General features: G+C 40.0%; 1 protein-coding gene across 6 annotated transcripts in view; it reads left to right on the top strand.

Moving 5' to 3' along the window:
* Positions 1 to 21,726, top strand: part of ENTPD1 (ectonucleoside triphosphate diphosphohydrolase 1) — a 107,052-nt gene that overhangs the window by 62,989 nt on the left and 22,337 nt on the right. For all 6 annotated transcript variants that reach the window (XR_003905669.1, XR_003905670.1, XM_029932292.1 and 3 more), the window contains exon 3: positions 18,850 to 18,967. Coding sequence is in view for 3 of the 6 variants with exons in the window: in XM_029932290.1 (XP_029788150.1) it covers positions 18,850 to 18,967 (118 nt within the window). In the remaining 3 variants the exon portion in view is untranslated. The remainder of the gene's footprint in view (positions 1 to 18,849; positions 18,968 to 21,726) is intronic.

The raw sequence follows: 21,726 nt of genomic DNA on the forward strand, positions 1-21,726 counted from the left end.
TGAGGGGGTCTTGTTGGTGTCCGGGGGTAAGGAGGTTATGGTAAATCAGAGCATTCAGGAAGAATGGAGGTCCTAGGAGCTCACGAGTGAGTCAGTATCTGTTAAAGTAGGGGGGTAAAATGGAAACAGTGTTCATACTGGAGAAGAGAATGCTTTGAATCAATTAGTGGTGGGAAGATAGTTGTGTTTATGCTTGTTCAGCAATAATTATTGTTAATACTTTAAAAGGAACAATACTTTATTCACTACATTCAGTTATGTGCTGGTATTCTGTGGTAATATTTTATGCTGATACTCTCTGGTTTAGTACTATTTCTACTTCTTACTCATTGTTTCATTGTGGATGTGTCATAACACTGTACTCTTTGTTCTTCTTACTCAGTTACTAGTGTTACCAAAATAATAAAATTTATTTGAGATAAAAAGTAAAGCACTTTGAAAGTCAAAAATTGAGGAGAAGATTTGTTCCTCATCTTTGAAGTACTAAAGAAATAAACAAAATCAGTTTTTAAAATGCAGAGAAAATATATCAAATATAGGATTTTGCAATGAATTCATGGGTGGACAGATTTCTTGGAAAATTTCCACATTTGAAAAACTAAGTATCATTGAAAATAAGAATGAAATGTTGCCATTTGCAACAACATGGATGGAACTAGAGTGTATTATCTAAGCAAAATGAGTCAGAGAAAGAAAAATATCATATACTTTCAGTCATATGTGAAAGTTAAGACACAAAACAGATGAACACAGGGAAAGGGAAGGAAAGATAAGACAAAAACAGAGAAAGAGGCAAACCATAGAGACTCTTAAATACAGAGAACAAACAGAGGGTTGCTAGAGGGGAGGTGGGTGGGGGCTAATGGGTGATGGGCATTAAGGAGGGCACTTGCTGGGATGAGCAATGGCTGTTATATGTAAGTGATGAATCAGTGGGTTCTACTCCTGAAACCAGTACTATACTCCATGTTAGCTAACTTGAATTTAAATAAATAAAAATTTAAAAATAATTAGGGTCATTACCTATGCTGTGATTTATTTCTACTTCCTTTCAAGTTCATCAAAGTAAAATTTTAAAAACATGAATATCTCACAAGTACCTTATAATGTGGCCATTAGCATTTAATCTATTAATTCATAAGCATGTGGTAAATGTAAATTTATGTTGTAAATACACCTTTTTTAAGCTTTCATTGAAATTAAATAAATCGACAAGTAAATAAAGCTAAAAGGTCCCAGAATATACCAATATGCTAATTTTGTACATATTGGTGTATATGTACATGTAGGAGATGACATGTCTGGAAGTTAACTTGACCATGGAGGCTCGTGTGCAAAAGTATATTTTCTTGTATTTCAAGTTACTAAAGTGTGAGACTGGAAAGATGGAGGCATGTGCTAGGCTTCAAAAACTTTTGCCACCCACCCAAATCAGTTGCTGTGTAGCAGAGGCCTGGATGTTACATTGGCATTCCTTTGCGACACCAACTCAATTCAGTGGAGCTGTGCACAGCAGCCCCTTTGTCAGCACAGAAGGCTGATATTATCTCATTGTCAATGGTCTCTTGCCTTTTAATGTTGAGTGATGTCGGCTGTCTTGGCAAAACTTCACTCACAGTTGAAGTCACGTGACAGCTTGGTTCTGCTATTTGTTTACCAGCTCCAAAAGTACATGCCTTCTTGACTTGACCTTTTTACATGTTCATTATTGCATTATTGGAGAGGGGGACTGCCTAGGAGGCAAAATCCATGACAGACCTGAGCTCTGTGTTCCCAAAGAACACTTCAATCGCAGTGGTCACTATTGACTTTCTTGTGATTCTGTGTTGTGTTGGACCCACAAAATGGAACAAGGTCTTTAAATAAGAGGTATGAGTATTTGAAGAGTAAACACTGGCATATGAAGTGAATCTTTATAGTAATATCACTGGTTTATGTAACATAAAGATCAATTTATATATGCAAATTAGCCATTTATTAAGGTCATACATTAGTTTTAGTAAGATTGCTGGCATATATTGAGGGCAAAAGTATTTTAGGAACTTTTCTTTGGTGATGGCTTTAAGCTCTGTATACTGCCCAATTCGATAGTCATTAGTCATACGCAGCTATTTCAACTTAAGTTAATTAAAATAAAATAAAAGATTTTGTCCTTTAATTGTGCCAGCCACATTCCAAGTAATCAATAGCCTCATGTGGCTGGGGTCTACTAACTTGCACAGTACAGACATAGAACATATCTATTGCTGCAGAAAGTTTAATTAGACATTGCTGCTTTGGAGCATACTCTTTAATAATATCTCGTAAATCATTCAAAACTAAGTTTGATGAATAAGATATATGATGAAATATTACAAAATCTAAAATAAGGAGCAATAAATGAGACTCTTTTCTTGGGTGATTTATAAACTAATACCAGGATCATCACAAATGTCATGAGCTACTTAAGTGCTTTGAGTAGTTTATTGGAATACATTTAATTCCTTTCAAAAGTGATGATTTAAAGGATAACACTTACTTTGATATTTGTACCTGGTACATTTGCTTGAAAAACATATAACCAAACTTCTGGGGAAGACAGAATAGGAGAACCCTAAGCTCATCTTGTCCCATGGAACAAGGTAACACCTACATCAGTGTAAGTAACCCAGAAAGTGATCTGAAGACTGGCAGAACAGACTCTCCACAGTTAAATGTAGAGAAGGGGCCACATCACAGAGGGTAGGAAGGGCAGAGATGTGCTTTGAAGCTAAATGGACCTGTGGAACTGTCTGCAGGAGGGAAGGACAATACAGACATGGAAACAGGAGAAGACAAGACTCTCACACCAAGCACCCCAGACATGGGGATCCTGCATGTAAAGCAGGGACCTAATTTCTCAAGTTCTTAAAGTTTGTAGAGAATAACACTTGGAACCTTGAAAATTAGTGGGATTAGTTATGGAAGAGCCAGGGTGGTAAGAGGAAACTGAGCCCCTAGCCTTAAAGAGATAACACAACAAACAGCCCCTGGAGATACAACATACCAGCAGCAGTTTGAAAGTCACCTGGGGTGTGCAGGAGGGAGATTTGTTTACTAATATCAGAGCATGTGCTTGGAAGGGTAGGGATCATTGAGAAACTTCTCCAGGAATAAAGGAGCTGGTGGATGCCATCTCCCTCCCCCACCTACCAACATAAACACATGGACACCTGCTAACCAGCACTGTTCCAACACTAGCTAAATTGCTAACAGCCTGCCCCACCCTTGTGTTCTCCTGAGGACATGCAGGTGTCTCACTCATGATCTCCTATCACAACAGACCTTGCTAACACAACCCACCCTGATCCCAAGTGCTTCTTGAAATCCACTCCTTATCCAGCCAGCCTTGGTTCTGGTGGCTACAGATCCCTTTCCACAGCAGACCTACACAAACCTTGCTAACACTGTGTGTCCCAGGCCCCTAGCCCCACATTCTTTGGTGTACCTGCCCACATCAGTATGCACTTGGCCAGGGTCCATCCAGAGTGGTGCAACAAGCCTAGCTTTGTGCAAGCAGCCCTGATGGCCCAGCACCACCCCAAATTGACTCCTGCCCCAGGGAGAGGAGAAGATAACCACACACATCAGTCTGACTGCAGTCCTAGCAGTGGGCTGGGGCAGATATCTGGTCTGACTGCAGGCCCCATTAACCAATGAAAGTCTCTCAGAATACAACACAAGAAAAATGCCCTGCAGTTTGGTGCTACTGCATCTCTGGTAAACACCTGGTCTGACTCAATTCAAGCTGAAGGTGACCCCAGACTGGCCCACTAACAGCACAGGGACCAAACCCTGCCTACAACAGGTAGAGAGCCATTGCAAAGATTTGGACTGAAGGCAAAAGTGTCTCAGCCACAACAGCAGGGCACACACATGACACACAGGAGACACCCTTGAAGTGCCAGGTTCTAGTGAACAGGGAACACGGCATGGCAGGTCACTACAGGACCTCTTCTTCATAAAGCCAGTCCTTTCAAGTACAAGGGATGTAGCTGTCTTTCTCAACACACAGAAGAAAAAGATGCAGAGAATTAGACAAAGTGAGGAGGCAGGGGAATATGTCCCAAATACAAGAACAGTACACAATCACAGCAAGAGATAACAAACAGATAAGTAATATGCCTGACAGAGAATTTAAATTCATGGTCATAAAGATAGTCACTGGACTTAAGAAAAGAGTGACACTCTTAACAAAGAACCAGAAAACAAAAAAAGAACAATTCAGAGATGAAATACTCAAATTGAAATAAAAAATACACTAGATGGAATAAATAGTAAACTAGAGGAAGCAGATGAATGGATCAGTGACCTGGAGCTCAGAGGAATGGGAAGCTATCAAGCTGAATGGAAGAAATAAAATAAAAAAGGACTCAGGGAACTCAGCAACACCATCAAGCATAAAAACATTTGCATTATAGGGCTCTAAGAAAGAAGAGAGAGAAGGGGAGGGGGCAGAAACATTATTTGAAGAAATATCTGAAAAATTCCTGAGTCTGGGGATGGAAACAGAAATCCAGATCCAGGAGGATCTCTTTGAGTGCTAAGGACAGACCACAGGCAGGAGTAAGAAAAGTAGGAGGCACGAACCCATAAACTGTGAGACCATGATCTGAGCCACAGTCACTCAGTTAACTCAGCCACCCAGGTGCCCACAGAATATGCATTCTTTTCAAGCGCACACAGAACATTCCCCAGAATAGATCACATATTAGGCTACAAAACAAGTATCAATAAATTTAAAAATATTGAAGTCTTAGCATGGATCTTTTCTGACTACCACGCTGTGAAACTAGAAATCAACCACAAGCAAAAATCTGGAAAGAGCACAAATATATGGAGGTTAAAGAACATGCCTACTGAACAATGAGCAGATCAACCAAGAAATCAAAGAGGAAATAAATACAGGGAGACAAATGCAAATGAAAACGTAACTGTTCAAAATTTCTGGGATGCAGCAAAGCTGTTCTAAGAGGGAAGTTCATAGCAATGCAGGTTTAACTCAAAAAACAAGAAAAGTCTTAAATAAACAACCTAATATTACACCTAAAGGAGCTAGAAGAATAACAAACAAAACCTCAAACCAGTAGAAGGAAGGAAATATTAAAGATCAGAGCAGATATTAATGCAGTGTAAACCAAAAAAGACAATAGTATAGATAAATGGAACCAGAGCTGGTTATTTGAAAAGATCAACCAGCTTGATAAACCTTTAGCCAGGCTCACCAAAGAGGGAGGGAGGGAGGGAGAGAGAGAGAGGTGATTGAAATAAACAAAATCAGAAATAAAAGAGGAGAAATACCCATACCAAGAAATATAAAGGATTAGAAGAGATTATGAAAAATTATATGCCGAAAAATTGGGTAACTTAGAACAAATGGACAAATTCCTAGAAACAAAGCCTCCCAAATTTGAATCAGGAAGAAATATAAAATTTGAGTAAACCTATTACCAACAATGAAATTGAATAAATAATCAAAAAACTCCCAACAAACAAAAATCCAGGACCAGACGGCTTCATAGGTGAATTGTACTAAACATCTATGTATGTATGTATGTATGTATGTGTATGTGTATGTATATATTTTAAAGATTTTATTAAATAATTTCCACACCCAACATGGAGCTCAAATTTACAATCCTAAAATCAAGAGTCACATGCTTTACCAACTGAGCCAGTCAGGTTCCCCTCTACCAAACATTTAAAGAGCTAATACCTATTTTTCTCAAACTATTCCAAAAAATAGAAGAGGAAGGAAGGCTTCCAAATTCATTCTATGAGGCAGCATTACCCTGATGCCCAAACCAGATAAAGACACTACAAAAAAAGACAACTATGGGCTAATATCTCTGATGAACATAGATGCAAAAGTCCTCAACAAAATACTAGCAAACCAAATCCAACAATACACTAAGTCATTCTTCACAATCAAGTGGGATTTATTCGTGGTTCAATAGTCACAAATCAATCATGATATATCACGTCTGGAAGAGAAAAGATAAAAACTATATTATCATCTCAATAGATGCAGAAAAAGGATGCAATGAACTAAAATATACATTCATGACAAAAACCCTCAACAATGTATGTTTAGAGGGAACATACCTAAACATAATAAAGACTGCATACAAAAAATCCACAGCTGGGGTGCCTGGCTGGCTCAGTTAGTAGAGCATGTGACTCTTGATGTTGGGGTTGTGAGTTCAAGCCCCATGTTGAGTGTAGAGATTACTTAAAAATATTATCTTAAAAAAAACCTGGGGCTCCTTGGTGGAGCCGACAGCTCAGAGCCTGGAGCCTGCTTCAGCTTCTGTGTCACTCTCTCTCTCTCTCTCTCTCTGCCCCTCCCCCTCTCATGCTCTGTTTCTCTCTGTATCAAAAATAAATAAAACATTATTTAAAAAAAACCCAAAGCTAACAGCTCAACAGTGAAAAGCTTTTCCCCTAAGTTCAGGAGTAAGACAAGGATGGCCACTGACCATTTTATTCAACATGGTACTAGAAGTCCTAGCCACAGCAATCAGACAAGAAAAAGAAATAAATGATATCCAAATTGGTAAGGAAGAAGGAAAACTTTCATTATTTGCAGATGGTGTGGTATTATATATAGAAAACCCTAAAGACTCCACCAAAAAACTACTAGAACTGATAAATGAATTCAGTAAGATCAGAGGATACAAAATCAATATACAGAAATCCATTGCATATCTATACACTAATAGGAAGTAACAGAAAGAGAATGTAGGAAAATAATCCCTTTATAATTGCACCAAAAAGAATAAAATGCCTAGAAATAAGCTTAACCAAGGAAGTGAAAGACTTGTACTCTGAGAACTATAAAACACTGATGAAAGAAATTGAAAATGATAAACAAATGAAAGATATTCCATGCTCATGGATTGAGAGAACGAATATTGTTGAAATGTCCATACTACTTAAAGCAATCCACAGATTTAATGCAATCCCTATCAAAATACTAACAGTATTTTCACAGAACTAGAACAAACAATCCAAAAATGTGTATGGAGCCCCATAGACCTGGAACAGTCAAAGCAATCTTGAAAAAGAACAAAACCAGAGGTATCACAATTCCAGATTTCAAGATATAGTACAAAGCTGTACTTGTCAAAACAGTATGGTTCTGACACAAAAATAGACACACAGATCAATAGAACAGAACTGAGAACCTAGAAACAAACCCATAATTATATGGTAAATTAATCTTTGACAAAGGTGGCAAAAATGTGCAATGGGAAAAAGTTTCTTCAACAAGTGGTGTTGGGAATATTGGACAGATACATGGAAAAGAATAAAATTGGACTACTTTCTACTACTACTACACCATACAAAAAATAAACTCAAAATTGATTAAGGACCTAAATGTGAGACATGAAACCATAAAAATACTAGAAGAGAACACATTAATTTCTTTGACATCAACTGTAGCAACATTTTTCTAGATATGTCTTCTGAAGCAAGGGAAACAAAAGCAAAAATAATCTATTGGGATTTCATCAAAATAATAAGCTTCTGCCCTGCAAAGGAAACAATGCACAAAGCTAAAAAAGACAGCCTACTGAGTAGGAGATGATGTTTTCAAATGACATATCCAATAAAGTGTTACTATTCAAAATATATAAAGAACTTATATAGCTCAACACACAAAAAAACAAATAATCCAATTAAAAATGGACAGAAGACATGAACAGACATTTCTCTAAAGAGGACATACAGATGGCCAATAGACACATGAAAAGATGCTTAATATCAGTTATCATCAGGGAAATGTAAATCAAAACCACAATGAAATATCACCTCACACCAATTAGAATGGCTAGAGTCAAAAACACAAAGAACTACAAATGTTGGTGAGGGTGTGGAAGAAGGGAACCATTGTGCACTGTTGGTGGGAATGCAAACTAGCACCTCCACTGTGAATAGCACTGTGGAAAACACACACACACACACACACACACACACACACACACACATATATATATACACACACATATGATATATAAGTTATGGTCATAAACCATGATATATATATGTGTGTGTGTGTACATATATATATGGATATATTATTCAGCCACAAAAAGTGAAATCTTGCCATTTGCAACAACATGGATAGTGCTAGAGAGTATAATGCTAAGTGAAATAAGTCAGAGAAAGAGAACTACCATATATTTTCATTCATTTGTGGAATTTAAGAAACAAACAAAAAAGAGACAAACCAAAAAACTCAACTATAGAGAACAAACTGATGGTTACCAGAGGGCAGGTGGGTGGGGAGATGGGTGAAGTAGGTCAAGGAGATTAAGAATACACTTATGGTGATGAGCACTGAGTAATGTGTGTAGAATTGTTCAATCACTATATTCTACACCTGAAAATAATGTAACAGAATAAAAATAAAATAAAAATATATAACATTGTCTCTTTATGACCATAACCTATTCAGCAGCTCTTTGTTCACAGATTCATGTATCAACAGTTATGTATTAAGTATCTGTATTAGGCACTGGGTTACACAATTGGGAAGCCAATATGGATATGATTGAGCTTACTATCTGGGGAAAGAAACACATTTATTAGATGGCACAAGTTATTAATTATAGTTGTGATGAGTGCCACCAAGTGAAAGCCAGGGAGTCTTCCTTGAAAGAAATTACATTTACAGTAATGTTTGGAGGATGATGAGAAGTTAGCTGAGTTAGGGGCGCCTGGGTGGCTCAGTAGGTTAAGTGTCTGACTTCGGCTCAGGTCATGATCTCATGGTTCATGTGTTCGAGTCCCGCATTGGGCTCTGTGCTAACAGCTCAGAGCCTGGAGCCTGCTTCAGATGCTGTGTCTCCCTCTCTCTGTGACCCTCTCTGACTCAACACTCTCTGTCTCTGTGTCTCTCTCAAAAATGAACAAACATTCAAAACATTTTTTTAAAGAGAGTGCACACACCTTGCTTTTAGAAGTTAGCTGAGTTAGGGGCACCTGGGAGGCTCAGTTGGTTAAACATTCAACTCCTGATCTTAGCTCAGGTCTTGATCTCGGTGCTGTGAGTTCAAGTCCCACATTGGGCTCTCCACTGGGTAGGCTCTCTTTTTAAAGCCTACTTTAAAAAGAAAAAGAGAGGAAGTTAGCTGAGGTAGAGATGGATAGAGAGTATTCCAGGCAAAAGGAAAGCAAGTCCAAGAATCTCACAGATAAAGATGGTGAGGGAAGTGGTGCAGTTAGTTTCTTGCAAGTCAGGTTGAGGATTTTCGTTTTAATCCTAAGAGCAGTGGCAAGGACAGTAGCATTAGGTTTGTGTTTTGAAAAGATCACCCTGGCTGCAATGAAGTAGAGGGTGAAAGGATAAGAGCAGATATAGGAGACAAGGCTATTACAGTAGTTTGGAAGTTTTGAGTTAAATTTTTGAAGAAAAATGTGTTTGGTTTTGATGTATTGGGCATCCGAGGAAAAATGTCAAAGCAGCAGTTGGATAATCAGATCTAGACCTCATAGAAGAGGTGTAAACCCACGCTGCTCGTTAGGCCACATTTAACTTTTCTAGGAGCAACACTTTTAAAAAGTAGAAAGAGGCAAAATTAATTTTAATAACAATGTAATTAAATGCATTAGTCAAATTTTAATGTAGTGCAATTCATTAAAGCCAAAATATTATTTCTGCACTTCATCAAAGTAATTATTAATGAAATATTTACCATTCTTTTTTTCATGCTATTTTCAAAATCCAGTGTGATTTTTACCTTAAATCACATGTTAATACAGACTGTGGTTGGCCCTTGAACAACATGGGGGGCTAGGAGTTACATTCCCTGCCACACAGTCAAGAATCCATGTATAACTTTTGATTCCCCCAAAACTTAATTACCTACTCTTTAAAAAAATTTTTTTAATATTCATTTATTTTTGAGAGAGACACAGAGAATGAGTGGGGGAGGGGCAGAGAGAGAGGGAGGCACAGGATCCAAAGCAGGCTCCAGGCTCCGAGCTGTCAGCACAGAGCCTGATGTGGGGCTTGAAATCACGAACTGTGAGATTGTAACATGAGCAGAAGTTGAATGCTTAACTGGCTGAGCCACCCAGGTGCCCCTGCCTACTCTTGACCAGAAGTCTTACCAATAAAATAAACATAAAATATGATTCACATATATTTTGTATGTTATATATATTATATACTGTATTCATACAATAAAGTGAGCTAGAAAAAAGAAAATGTTAAGAAAATAATAAGAAGAGGGTGCCTGGGTGGCTTAGTTGTTAAGCATCTGACTTCAGCTCAGCTCATCATCTCATAGTTCATGAGTTCAAGTACCCACTTGGGGAACACAAGCCCTGCTTCTTTTTCTCTCTCCTCTCTTTCTGCCCCTCTCTCACTTGTGTTCTCTCTCTCTCTCAAAAAAATTATAAGAAGAGAAGGTAAAAACAGAGAAGGGAGCAAACCATAAGAGACTCTTAAAGAACTGAGGGTTGCTGGAGGGGCGTTAGGTGGGGGATGGGCTAAATGGGTGATGGGCATTAAGGAGGGCCCTTGCTGGGAGGAGCACTGGGTGTAAGTGATGAATCACTGGGTTCTACTCCTGAAACCAAGACTACACTATATGTTAACTAACTTGAATTTAAATAAATAAAGTTTTTAAAAGAAAATCATAAAAGAAAATGCATTTACAGTATTGCTGCATTAACTGAAAAGAATCCATGTATAAATGGACCTGCATAGTTCAAACTGTGTTTTTCAAGGGTCAACAGCAGTCAGTCAACATTTCAAATGTTCGATAGCCACATATGCTAGTGGCTGCCTTATTGAAGAGTATGGGTCTAGACTAAAGATATGGCTCTTATGTCATTGATGTATTGAAGTCCTAGAAGTATATGAGATTATAGGAAACGGGTAAAAAGCAAGAAGAGGGCAAGGACCAAGTCCTGAAGAATTCTATCACTCAAATATAATGCTTGCAGTTTATAGATCATCTCCATTTTTCCTTCCCAGGATGCGGTGAGGAATGATCCTCATCTTATAAACGAAATGAGGGCCTTGGAGGTTCTCTTGCACAAGGCTCAGTATCTCATAGATTAATTACTGCAAGAATTAAGTGGGATAAATAAATGCAAATGTGAAGTGCTGAGTAGGAGTCCTGGCCCACTGTGGACACTCAGCGATTGATAGCTCATATATTATCATCTTTGCAGCCTGTCTGCCTGGTGACAAATCGCCATTTTATCCCTGCTTTTTCCCATCTAACTCACCCTTGTCTGTCCCAGCCCAGGTCAACCCTCCCATTCTGCTGAGGTAGTCCTGTCATCTTCCTACCTGACCCAGTTAGGGTTCAGCCTTCCTGGAGAGGTAGTGGCCTCATGTCCATGCCGCATCTAGCAAAACACAAGAACTCCTTGTACTAACGTGTTGTTTACTTGCCTAGCTACCAAGGTGGTAAGCATATTGAGGCCAGGGCTTAGATTTCATTTGTCACTGCATGCATTTTATTATTCATGCACTCAACTTATTTACTTAACAAATAGTCATTGACCATATATCCTTATTTTAGGCCCTGGACCCTACTCTTATTTTAGGCTCATTTAGGCAATGAGCAAGAATGGCAGAGTCCTTACTTTCATGGAACTTATAGTCTAGTGGAAGAGATAATCATTCATCAAATAATCATGAAATACATGTTAAATTATAACCAGCACAGCATCTAACTTGGTTGCCTTGTAGAAGTTTGCTGGCTCAATGAATAGAGTAACATCTTAAACAGGTAAAACTGCCTCCTTGGGTGTGAAGAGAATGTGAAGGACCAGCCTGATGGCAGGATTTGTCATGTCGGAGGCAGGTCTCTGCCTCCAAATCCCTTGGGGACCAGGGTTCCCTATTCAGTTTGAACCTCCAGGTTACAGGGTTTGAAAACCTACCTGTTGTTGGGGTGCCTGGGTGGCTCAGTCCGTTGAGCGTCCGACTTCAGCTCAGGTCATGATCTCACGGTTCGTGGGTTTGAGCCATGTGTCCAGCTCTGTGCTGACAGCTAGTTCAGAGCCTGGAGCCTGCTTCAGATTCTGTGTCTCCCTCTCTCTCTGACCCTCCCCTGCTCGCACTGGCTCTCTCTGTCTCTCAAAAATAAATAAAAACATAAAAAAAAATAAAACCTACCTGTTGAACATGTATTCTGAGTCATTCTTATGCCCTTAAAGTCTGGGAACCAAATTCCCATAGATATGCAATGCAACTTTCAAAAAACAGGCCTTAGTGAACTAAGTGTCCCCTGGAAAAGTGCCTTTGTCCTACGCACCTGGATGGGGAGGTAGCTTTCAGATCTGCTCAGTTCATCACTTCCTTAATGTCCTGCTCATTAGTGAGCACTGGCATTTAGCGGGTTACCAGATACTCCTTGTAACACAAACATTATATATTCTGACACACACAGATCCCCACAGAGTTCTCTTGAAAGCCCCAGACTTACCCAGTACCAAACCACATGCCTTCATGAACAGCGGCCGCTTCTGTGGAATGCCTGCTGGCTCAGGGACCAGATGGTTTTGATTTCAATCTCAGATCTGCTAATTTTTGCTATGAGAGACTTGGGCAAGTAGGGTTCTCTCTCTATGCCTTAGTGTCCTCATATTAAAATGGAAGTGGTTGTGAGGATTATAAGGAATAATACCAGTAACTCACTTGTCAGAGTATCTAGCACATCAGAAGCCCTCAGTGGAGACCAGCTGTCTACACTACTTTGAGGAAGATGAGTTCCAGGGAAGGCCCTTAGCCGCCAATCTGTTAAGGTCGCTGAGCTAATGCTCCCAGGCTTTCTAGCTGCTGGTAAAGGGTAGTGGCTTGTCCGCGTACCTCTGCTTTTTCACAAGGAATTAAAGTGCTGTTTTTAGTTAAGCATTTGTGATTGTATCTTTTTATGGAGAATTTGGAAGGGTTTGGTCCAATTTTCAATCTCAAATACTTCCAGAAAATATCTATGTTATTTGTATTCTACTGGATTTTAATGCTGTCTTGTTTAAAAAACAATAGCTGGTGATGGATGGTGGTGATGTTTGCATAAAAGTGTTCATGCCACTGAACTCTACACTTAAAATGGTAAATTTACGTTCGGTGTATTTTACCACATTAACAAACAAACAGCAATAAAACTGTGGTTTGTATTGAAAGTCTAGTAATTCCAATTAAAGAAAAAAGAAAGGCAGAAAATGGTCTCCAATTGTTTACAGGCCCTGCTGGCACTGCTGTAGCTAATGGAGACCTGTTTTGTTTATAGAGTACTAGAGTCAAATTCAAAAGGATTAGTTTTGTTTATTCGAAAGGACTCACTGAAACAGACTGGTGAGGTTGCTAAAAGTACAGTTAAAGCTACACAGACTTTTAAGAAAGATTCTAAAGAACCAGTATGTTTGAAATAACCGAGAGAAGTGAACTATCATACAGTTGCCCGTGTTACCTGGATTATGGGTTTTTTTGGGGTGATGGTAGTGGTGGTGGTGGAACTCAACCCCAGTGGCACTACTTTATATTAAACCATGAATATTAACTTCTTTTGAGACTGGAAGGAGTTCAGGAACCATATAACTCTAACCCCCCTCATTCATTCATTTGATTCAACAGTTGTCTGTTGAATTCCTTCTTTGTGCCCAACATATGGTGGTGTATACTGTGGCGGATGCCGGATATACCATGGTAAGCAAAACGCACCTGCCTGAACACTGTACCTTCTATCCTTGTGAGGAAGACAGACATTGATCAAATAGCCACACAGACATGTAGTTATACATCATGGTAAGTGCTGTCTTTAGAGCAAAAGTACAGGTACTCTGAGCCGTGGATTAGGAGGGTAGAGTCAAATCTGAGAACGTCAGAGAAGGCTGGGATCTCAGGTGAAGGGCATTCTGGGCAAAGGCTGTGGAACAGAAGCTACCTGGCCTCCAGGGAGCCGAGGGCAGGTCAGTGTGATGGGAGGTGCTTCTGAATGAGAATACTGAGGTTGAACATCTCACTTCTGCAGAACCAGGAATACAAGTAGATCATCTGATGCTCCAGTTTTGTGTTTACTTCCACATTTAGGACCTTTACTCAGACTCCTACACCTGTGACATTTGTGCAGGTAGAATTATTTCCATCTTAAAGGGAATTTTGGCCTACATCCACATGACCTCCACTGTCTGTGGGCTCAGGGTCTGTTGCCATCTGTACCTCCAGGTCTTCACCAAAGACTCTACAGTGGCCTCTCCATGAACCAAGCAAGGTCATTTTTACTGTTCTTTTTTCTAGAATACTGCTATAGAAGCTCATTCAAAATAACTAATGCAGATTGGTTATGATTTTTAAATCGTGTGCATGATCAAAAACTAGCTTAAGATAAAATTGTATGCAACAATAAGATTGCAGCTATATAAAAATTTAGGCATTTAGGAAAGACTGAAAGGAGATAAATAAAAATGATGGTGATGTCTAGTTGGTAGGATCTTAAGTATCTTTTAACCTCTTTCCCCTTCATTTCCTAGATGCTACTTAATAAATATATAGTACTTTTAAAATAGAAAGTAATATTGAAATATTAGGGGAATGCCATATCTCTACATCATCACACAAATCTTTGATTTTCCTTTTATGTGAAGAACAGACTCATAGGAGCTTTTAGAAATGGTTTTTTAATAGTTTATTTTCAAATTGGATTCCATATAACACCCAGTGCTTCTCCCCACAAGTGCCCCCCACCATGACCATCACCCTCTTCCCTTCCTCCTCCTCCCCTTTCAGTCCATGATTTATTTTCAGTATTCAGTAGTCTCTCATGATTTCAATAGGTATTCAATAGTCTCTCCCCAGCTCTCTTTCCCCCTTCTTCTCCCTGTGGTCCTCTGTTAGGTTTCTCCTGTTAGACCTATGAGTGCAAACATATGGTATCTGTCCTTCTCTGCCTGACTTATTTCACTTAGCATGACACCCTCAAGGTCCATCCACTTTGCTAAAAATGGCCAGATTTCATTCTTACTCATTGCCATATAGTACTCCATTGCATACTCCACCTCTTCTTGATCCATTCATTAGGTGATGGACATTTAGGCTCTTTCCATGATTTGGCTATTGTAGAAAGTGCCGCTATGAACATTGGGGTACATGTGCTCCTATGCATCAGCATAGAAGTGTTTCAAATATGAGTTACAGAAACACTGGGCAGGAGTGATAGGATGGCACAAGGCAAAGCATTTCTGTTGGGTAGAGAGTTTTATATTAAACAGAATTCTGTTGTCATGGAGTCTGGGAAATGCTGGCTCAAACAAAGTTAGGTGAGTTTCTCCACCACCAGACTTCTCTGAAGCATTCAATACCTAGTGGGATTGTGAACCCAGGAGAGAGAGAGAGAGAGAGCAAGAGAGCGAGCGAGCGCGAGCATTCAGCTTTCCCCAAATTTCTGGGAAGGTTTATGGATCCTTGCAGGCTTTGTGCTCCCTTGAACATGTACTGGGAATGCTGCTGTGAAAAAGAAGCAAAAGGTGTTGGCCACCTGGGCCCCACACGGGTCTCTTAAGGCGTTCATTGTCTGTACTTGGTAGGCGAGTCATCAAATTGTACCAGACATAGTTTCTCATCTATCAATACAAAGGTTAGATGGCATAAACTTCTAGCTCTAAGATAGGCAAGCTACGAAAATGAATAAAAATGCTGAGTTTTATAACAATGCAAAGCAAACTTCCAAAATTCTCAAACAGAATGTTCATACAATCAAGCTTTATCTGTTCCTCAAGCAGCAAGTGATGCCAATTCCTTACTCTGCAAACCACTTCTGAAGACAAAAAATATTTTGCACAATTCAACAGGTTAGCATTCCAGTCTGCTGTATACACAAGGTGAAATATCCTCAATGCCTGCATTACGGTATACACTACCACCTTCTCAAACACTTGACAAGCGAAATGTAGTGAAAACTATCATTTCTTAGCCACCTCCTTGTGTAAGGCCTTCAAGAAGCAGGCTGATAGAGGTAAGGCTGATTCCTTTACTGGAAGAGCGACTTTCATGTCAACAAAGACAGAATAGATAGTCCTGATTCCAGGGAGGGGCTGCTTGCTGCTGCTGCCTCAATAGATTTTATCATCTGCTGCTGTGGTTGGAACATTTTCTGGCAGGAAGAATTCACGGACCCTGCCAGGGAACAATAGAATTTTCTCCTGTGCAACCCCCGGGCCTCTTTCTCCACTCTGGGAGGCTCAGGACTCCAGAGGCCCCGGCCCCAGGCGTTTCCCTGTCTGCCTGCAGCAGTCACTGCCTGAATCGATTCTTGGTCTCCTCTCCCCACAAGCCTGCTTGCAGAGGAACCTGTCCAGCTTGTCTTCTGGCCAAGTATCCAGGCCTTCTTCTTTCCTAGGGCACAATGCTCAGTGACAGGGAGTCCTGCTGTGTGTAATTAAGCTGAGAACACTGCGCACGTTATGGAGGGTCAAGGATCCTCCCACCAGACTCCCATACTCCCTAATCTGGAAAAGCAGAATGAAGCTTGCCACCTCAGCAGACTCCACTTGTAGCCCTTCCCAGTGGCCCAGGGAGGTCTCTCGAATCTTCATTCTTGTCTTCTTTTCTCCTTGGAAGTTTTTAGGTTCTTACCGAGTAATAAGACAGTGTGGGAGGATATATATAAAACAACTGCTGAGTTGAGCATTATCAAGAGGCAGACCGCGCTTTGAGGTCCACAGTAGCAAAGTGTGATGAGAGTGACCGGCTCACAGTGTAGAAGTGCTTCCTCTTTTTCTCTTCCTTCTGCTTTCCCATTTGCTCTCCTCCAAGTGTCTCTCTAGTATAGGGCTGATAAATAAAAGTGCATGTGCCATTTTGCTCTCCTCACAAAACCAGGGCAGATGTTGTTATTGGGTCATGGCATTTTTCCTGACTGAACTTAGGGATGTAACCAAAGATGAAGAAGAAATGATCAAAAAGGGCGTTTGGCAGTCTACCCCTAGGTAGACATGCACAAGAAACGAGAGCTTATATCCACAAAGTGACATGTGCAAGAATGTTCCTGGCAGTTATATGCCCAATAGTCCCAAACTGGAAACAGCTCAAATGTCCATCAACAACAGAATGGGTAAAAATACAGTGCATGCAATAAAAAATGAAATATTCTACAGCAACAAGAAAGGATGAGCTATTGCTGCACACAGTCTGGGAGTATCTAGGAGACAGGATAGTGCAAAAGAAGCTACACATCAAGGAGGCACACAGTGTGAGTCTCTTTATTGCAGCTCAAAAATAAGCAGAACTCACCAGTGGTGATAGAAATCAAGACAATCATTCCCCTCAGGAGAAACTGAGAGAGGCACTAGGCAGCCTTCTCCAGAGTGGAAAACGTTCTGAAGCTCAGTATTGGTGGTGGTGTATATGAATGTGCACATATGCAAAAATTCACTGGGATGCACACCTGAAATCTGTGCACGTGGCTGTAGTTATCCCTCACTAAAAGTCTTTACGGGGCATCAGTTTGAGAACGGTCGTTCTGCCCTTGCTCCTGTTTTTCTCTGTATACAGAGCATGAGGTCTTGGGTGTGACTCTGATTCAAATCCAGGCTCTGTCACCTATGAGCTCTGTATCTTGAGTAAATTACCTAACTTCTTTGTACTTTAGTTTCTCACCTATATAGCATGGATAAAAAGAGTACCTATATGACAGCACTCTTTTGAGGGTTAAGTCAGATAACTTATGAGAAGCTTCATACAGCATTTCCCTAGTACATTTAATGTACTCATGAAATGTAATATGAGGACTTTGTTCTTCCCCCCTTTCTCCTCTGACCATATAGTTCTTTCTCATACTGACTCTGTCTTCCCACTGTCTTTCCTTTCTTTATTCTTCCTTTCATACCCCCCTTAGTCACAAAAGCCCCAAACGTGAAAATACATATTTAAAAAATTTATTGAATACAATGTATAGTTATATTCATAATTAAAAAGCAAGCATACTTAGTATTTTCCATGTGACTCTTCCAAAGCCCAGGCCACATACCAGACCAGTTAAATCATACATCTGGGGGTGGAACACAGGCATCAGTACCCTCTGAGGCTCTCTAGGTGATCCTGACATGAGCCCAATGTGCACACATGTTCGGGCACTACCGGATTCATGGCTTTCCGTTCCGTCCGTATTGTCTCAGCTGCTTCAGCATATGGTGCTGATTCCTGGCTGGCCATTAGAATCACCTGAGAAGCTTCTAACTCATACTGAGTTTCAGGTCCCATCCTGGGTAAGACCTGGATATTTCTTTTTTTTTTTTTTTTTTTTTTTGCTATTTACAGTGTCCTTTATTTCCCTTCCCATTCCATTCTTTTTTTTTCCATAATATTTTATTGTCAAATTGTTTTCCATACAACACCCAGTGCTCTTCCCCTCAAGTGCCCTCCACCATCACCACCACCTGTCTTCCCCCCTACTCCCTCCCCCCCAACCCTCAGTTCATTCTCAGCTTTCAATAGGATATTTCTAATGTGCAACCAGCATTAAGAGCCACTATTCCTATTTTGAGTTTGTTTTTGTGTATGATGTAAGACGGTGGTAATGGAGGAGGGCACTTGTGGGGAAGAGCACTGGGAGTTATGTGGAAACCAATTTGACAATAAACTATTAAAAAAAAAAAAAGGAGCCACTATTCTATACAGATTGGTGTCCTGGTAGGTCTTGTGATCAGGGCGACACCAGGCATACCCCCTCCACCCCCATGTCTGTCTTGAATTAAAATACTTCTCATGTTTTTTAAAACTCTGGTCTTTGTCTCCTTTCTGTTGCAAGCTGAGTATGGCGAAGAATAATGTGATGCTGATAAATTCTTGATTTGTTTTATCCTCAGTATGGGATTGTGCTGGATGCAGGCTCTTCTCACACGAGTTTGTACATCTATAAGTGGCCGGCAGAAAAGGAGAATGACACAGGGGTGGTGCACCAGATAGAAGAATGCAAGCTGAAAGGTAAGATGAAGGAAAAGGGGAAGGGGAGCACGAGAACACGAGAAGAAACGTGTATGAGAACATGTGTGCCCTGTGGAACACATGAGGAAAAGGAAGTTGGGTAAAAGAACATAGTGGAGATGCTGTGGTTGCTATTTTATTGTCATTATAAAAATAATATTGAAATCAGTCCTTAATGATGGAGCCCTTGAGGAAGAAACAAACTTAAAAACCCCTGAGTAATATGGTATCTCCCATCAACCAGATACTTCTATGTGCCATGCACCAAGTGCTGTAGATGCATTATTTCATTTTCACAGTCTCCCTTGACCTACGGAATATTAGTCCTGTGGTTTAAACATGAGGATCGGGTGCCTGGGTGGCTCAATTGATTAAGTGCCCAACTCTCCGTTTTGGCTCAGGTCATGATCTCACAGTTCCTGAGTTCAAGCCTCGCAGGGCTATCAGCACAGAGCCTGCTTGGGATTCTCTGTCTCCCTCTCTGCCCCTCCCTCACTCATGCTTTCTCTTTCTCAAAACAAATAAACTTAAAAAAAATAACATAGAAATGAGAGTATTGAGCTTAAGAGAGGTTATACCACTTGTTAAGTTTGCTTTGATCTAGTAATTGATGGAACTGGGGTTCAAATGGAGATCTGCTCAACTCTGAACCCACGACTTCTCCAGTGGTTCTCAAATTTGAATCTGCAGCAGTGCCACCTGGAGGGTTTGTTAAAACCCTGATGCTGGGCTCCACCCCCAGAGTTTAGGATGCAGTGGGTCTGGGACAGGCCCCAGAACTTGCATTGCTAACAGGTTCCCAGCTGATGTTGCTGCTGTTGATCCAAAGAATTACTGCTCTTAATCTTTGTCCCTAAGCTATAGCTTGGAAGAAATTTTCAAAAGCATTTAGCTTTTAAATAAGCACTGAAGGCCAAAATCATAGACTCCTAGGCCTGGAAAAGGACTTTGTGGATCATTTAAATCTTGTTCTCATTAATAGCAGCACTGTCAACAATAGCCAAATAATGGAAAGAGCCTAAAGGTCCATCACCTGATGAATGGATCAAGAAGTTGTGGTATATATACACAATGGAGTATTACATGGCAATGAGAAAGAATGAAATCTGGCCATTTGTAGGAAAGTGGATGGACCGTGAGGGTGTCATATTAAGCAAAATAAGTCAGGCGGAGAAGGACAGATACCATATGTTTGCACTCATAGGTCTAACAGGAGAACAGAAGAAACCTAATGGAGGACCAGGAGGAGGGGAAGAGGGAAAGAGAGTTGGGGAGAGAGAGGGACTCAAAACCTGAGAGACAATTGAATACTGAACATGAACTGAGGGTTGAAGGGAAAGGGGGAGGGGGGAAAAGAGGAGGTGGTGATGGAGGAGGGCGCTTGTGGGGAAGAGCACTGTGTGTTATATGGAAACCAATTTGACAATACACTATTTAAAAAAAAATAAAAAATATCAGATTTCAGAAGAAAAAAAATAAAATAAATCTTGTTCTCAGAGAAGGAAGCAAAAACCTGGAAGACTAGTGACCTATGGGTAGCAACAGAACCAGGACAAGAATCTAGGTCTCTTAACTGTACTCCAGGCTCCCTGCTACTCTGAATCATTGTTACATACTGTCGTTTTATTCCTAGTTAGTTTCCTTCTAAGGTCACAGAACAGGTTAGAGTTGTCCGTGCAGCTCCTTACACTCCATCCACCCAACACCCTAGCATGCACTGAATGTTACCACACTGCACCATCCTTTCTTTGGACCTTTATCTCTCTTGGCCTTTTAATCAGGGATCTACTGTGTAGTTTTAGTCAGACAGATAATCTAGCTCCCAGAACATTGACTTTTACTTTGATGGCCTGTGGGGTCCCCCAATTTTCAAAGTTTTCCAAGAAAGCAGTAGAGAGGAGGTGTTTCCGAGAGAGCAGGTCATTTTACCCAGCAGGCTGATGTCCTCAGATGTTGGCCTCATCCATGTTGAGACAGCACTTTAAGCATTTCTTAAAGCCCTAATCCTTCATTTTATTGGCTTCTAGTTAATTCACTGCCTTCAATTTTTTTAAGTGTTCTTAGTCTTTTTTAGTAGCTATTTTTCTTCTAAGATTCATCCCATGGGTGTCTGCCCTAAAAAGTGCTGGGCTTTTCCCCTCTCAAAAGAGAGAGTTCTCTAATCAAATATTTAGATGGCTAGAATTTTTGAATCAATACGGTTAGCTGATAACTTAGAGCTGATCATTTCATTACTGTTAAATAAACAGGCTTTTTAAAAACCCTGTGAAAGATATGGATAACATATCTGACCATTATCTATAACTCACATCTTCACTAAAAAGCGCTGACAATGTAGATGTTTATTTTAAGGTGAGCCGAAATTATTAAGCATAACTTCAAAAAGCTTAAGGAATCTTGACTCTAATCCTCTTCTTAGCAACAGTTAGTTTTGCTCTAAAACTGGAAAAACAGGGTTTCAGAGTGGAAAAATCTCTGAGGAGACACGAATTCTATACCTGTTTATTCTAACAAAGGAAGAAACTCCTCTTCTGAAATTTTAGGGGACTGGCCATGACCACATTGCTAGTTAGTAGCAGTTCCTGTCTGTTCAGTAAAAAGCCAGTGTATCTGGTGCTTATTTTATTTTATTTATTTTTTTAATTTAAAAATTTTATTTATTTTTTTTACTTTATAAAGTTTCATATTTTTTAACATATGCAATTATTTTCCATCATTTACAATACAGTAGTTGCAATGACACTCAAAACAGAAAAGCA

The sequence above is a fragment of the Suricata suricatta genome, chromosome 2, assembly GCF_006229205.1.
Source record: "Suricata suricatta isolate VVHF042 chromosome 2, meerkat_22Aug2017_6uvM2_HiC, whole genome shotgun sequence".
NCBI lineage: Eukaryota > Metazoa > Chordata > Mammalia > Carnivora > Herpestidae > Suricata > Suricata suricatta.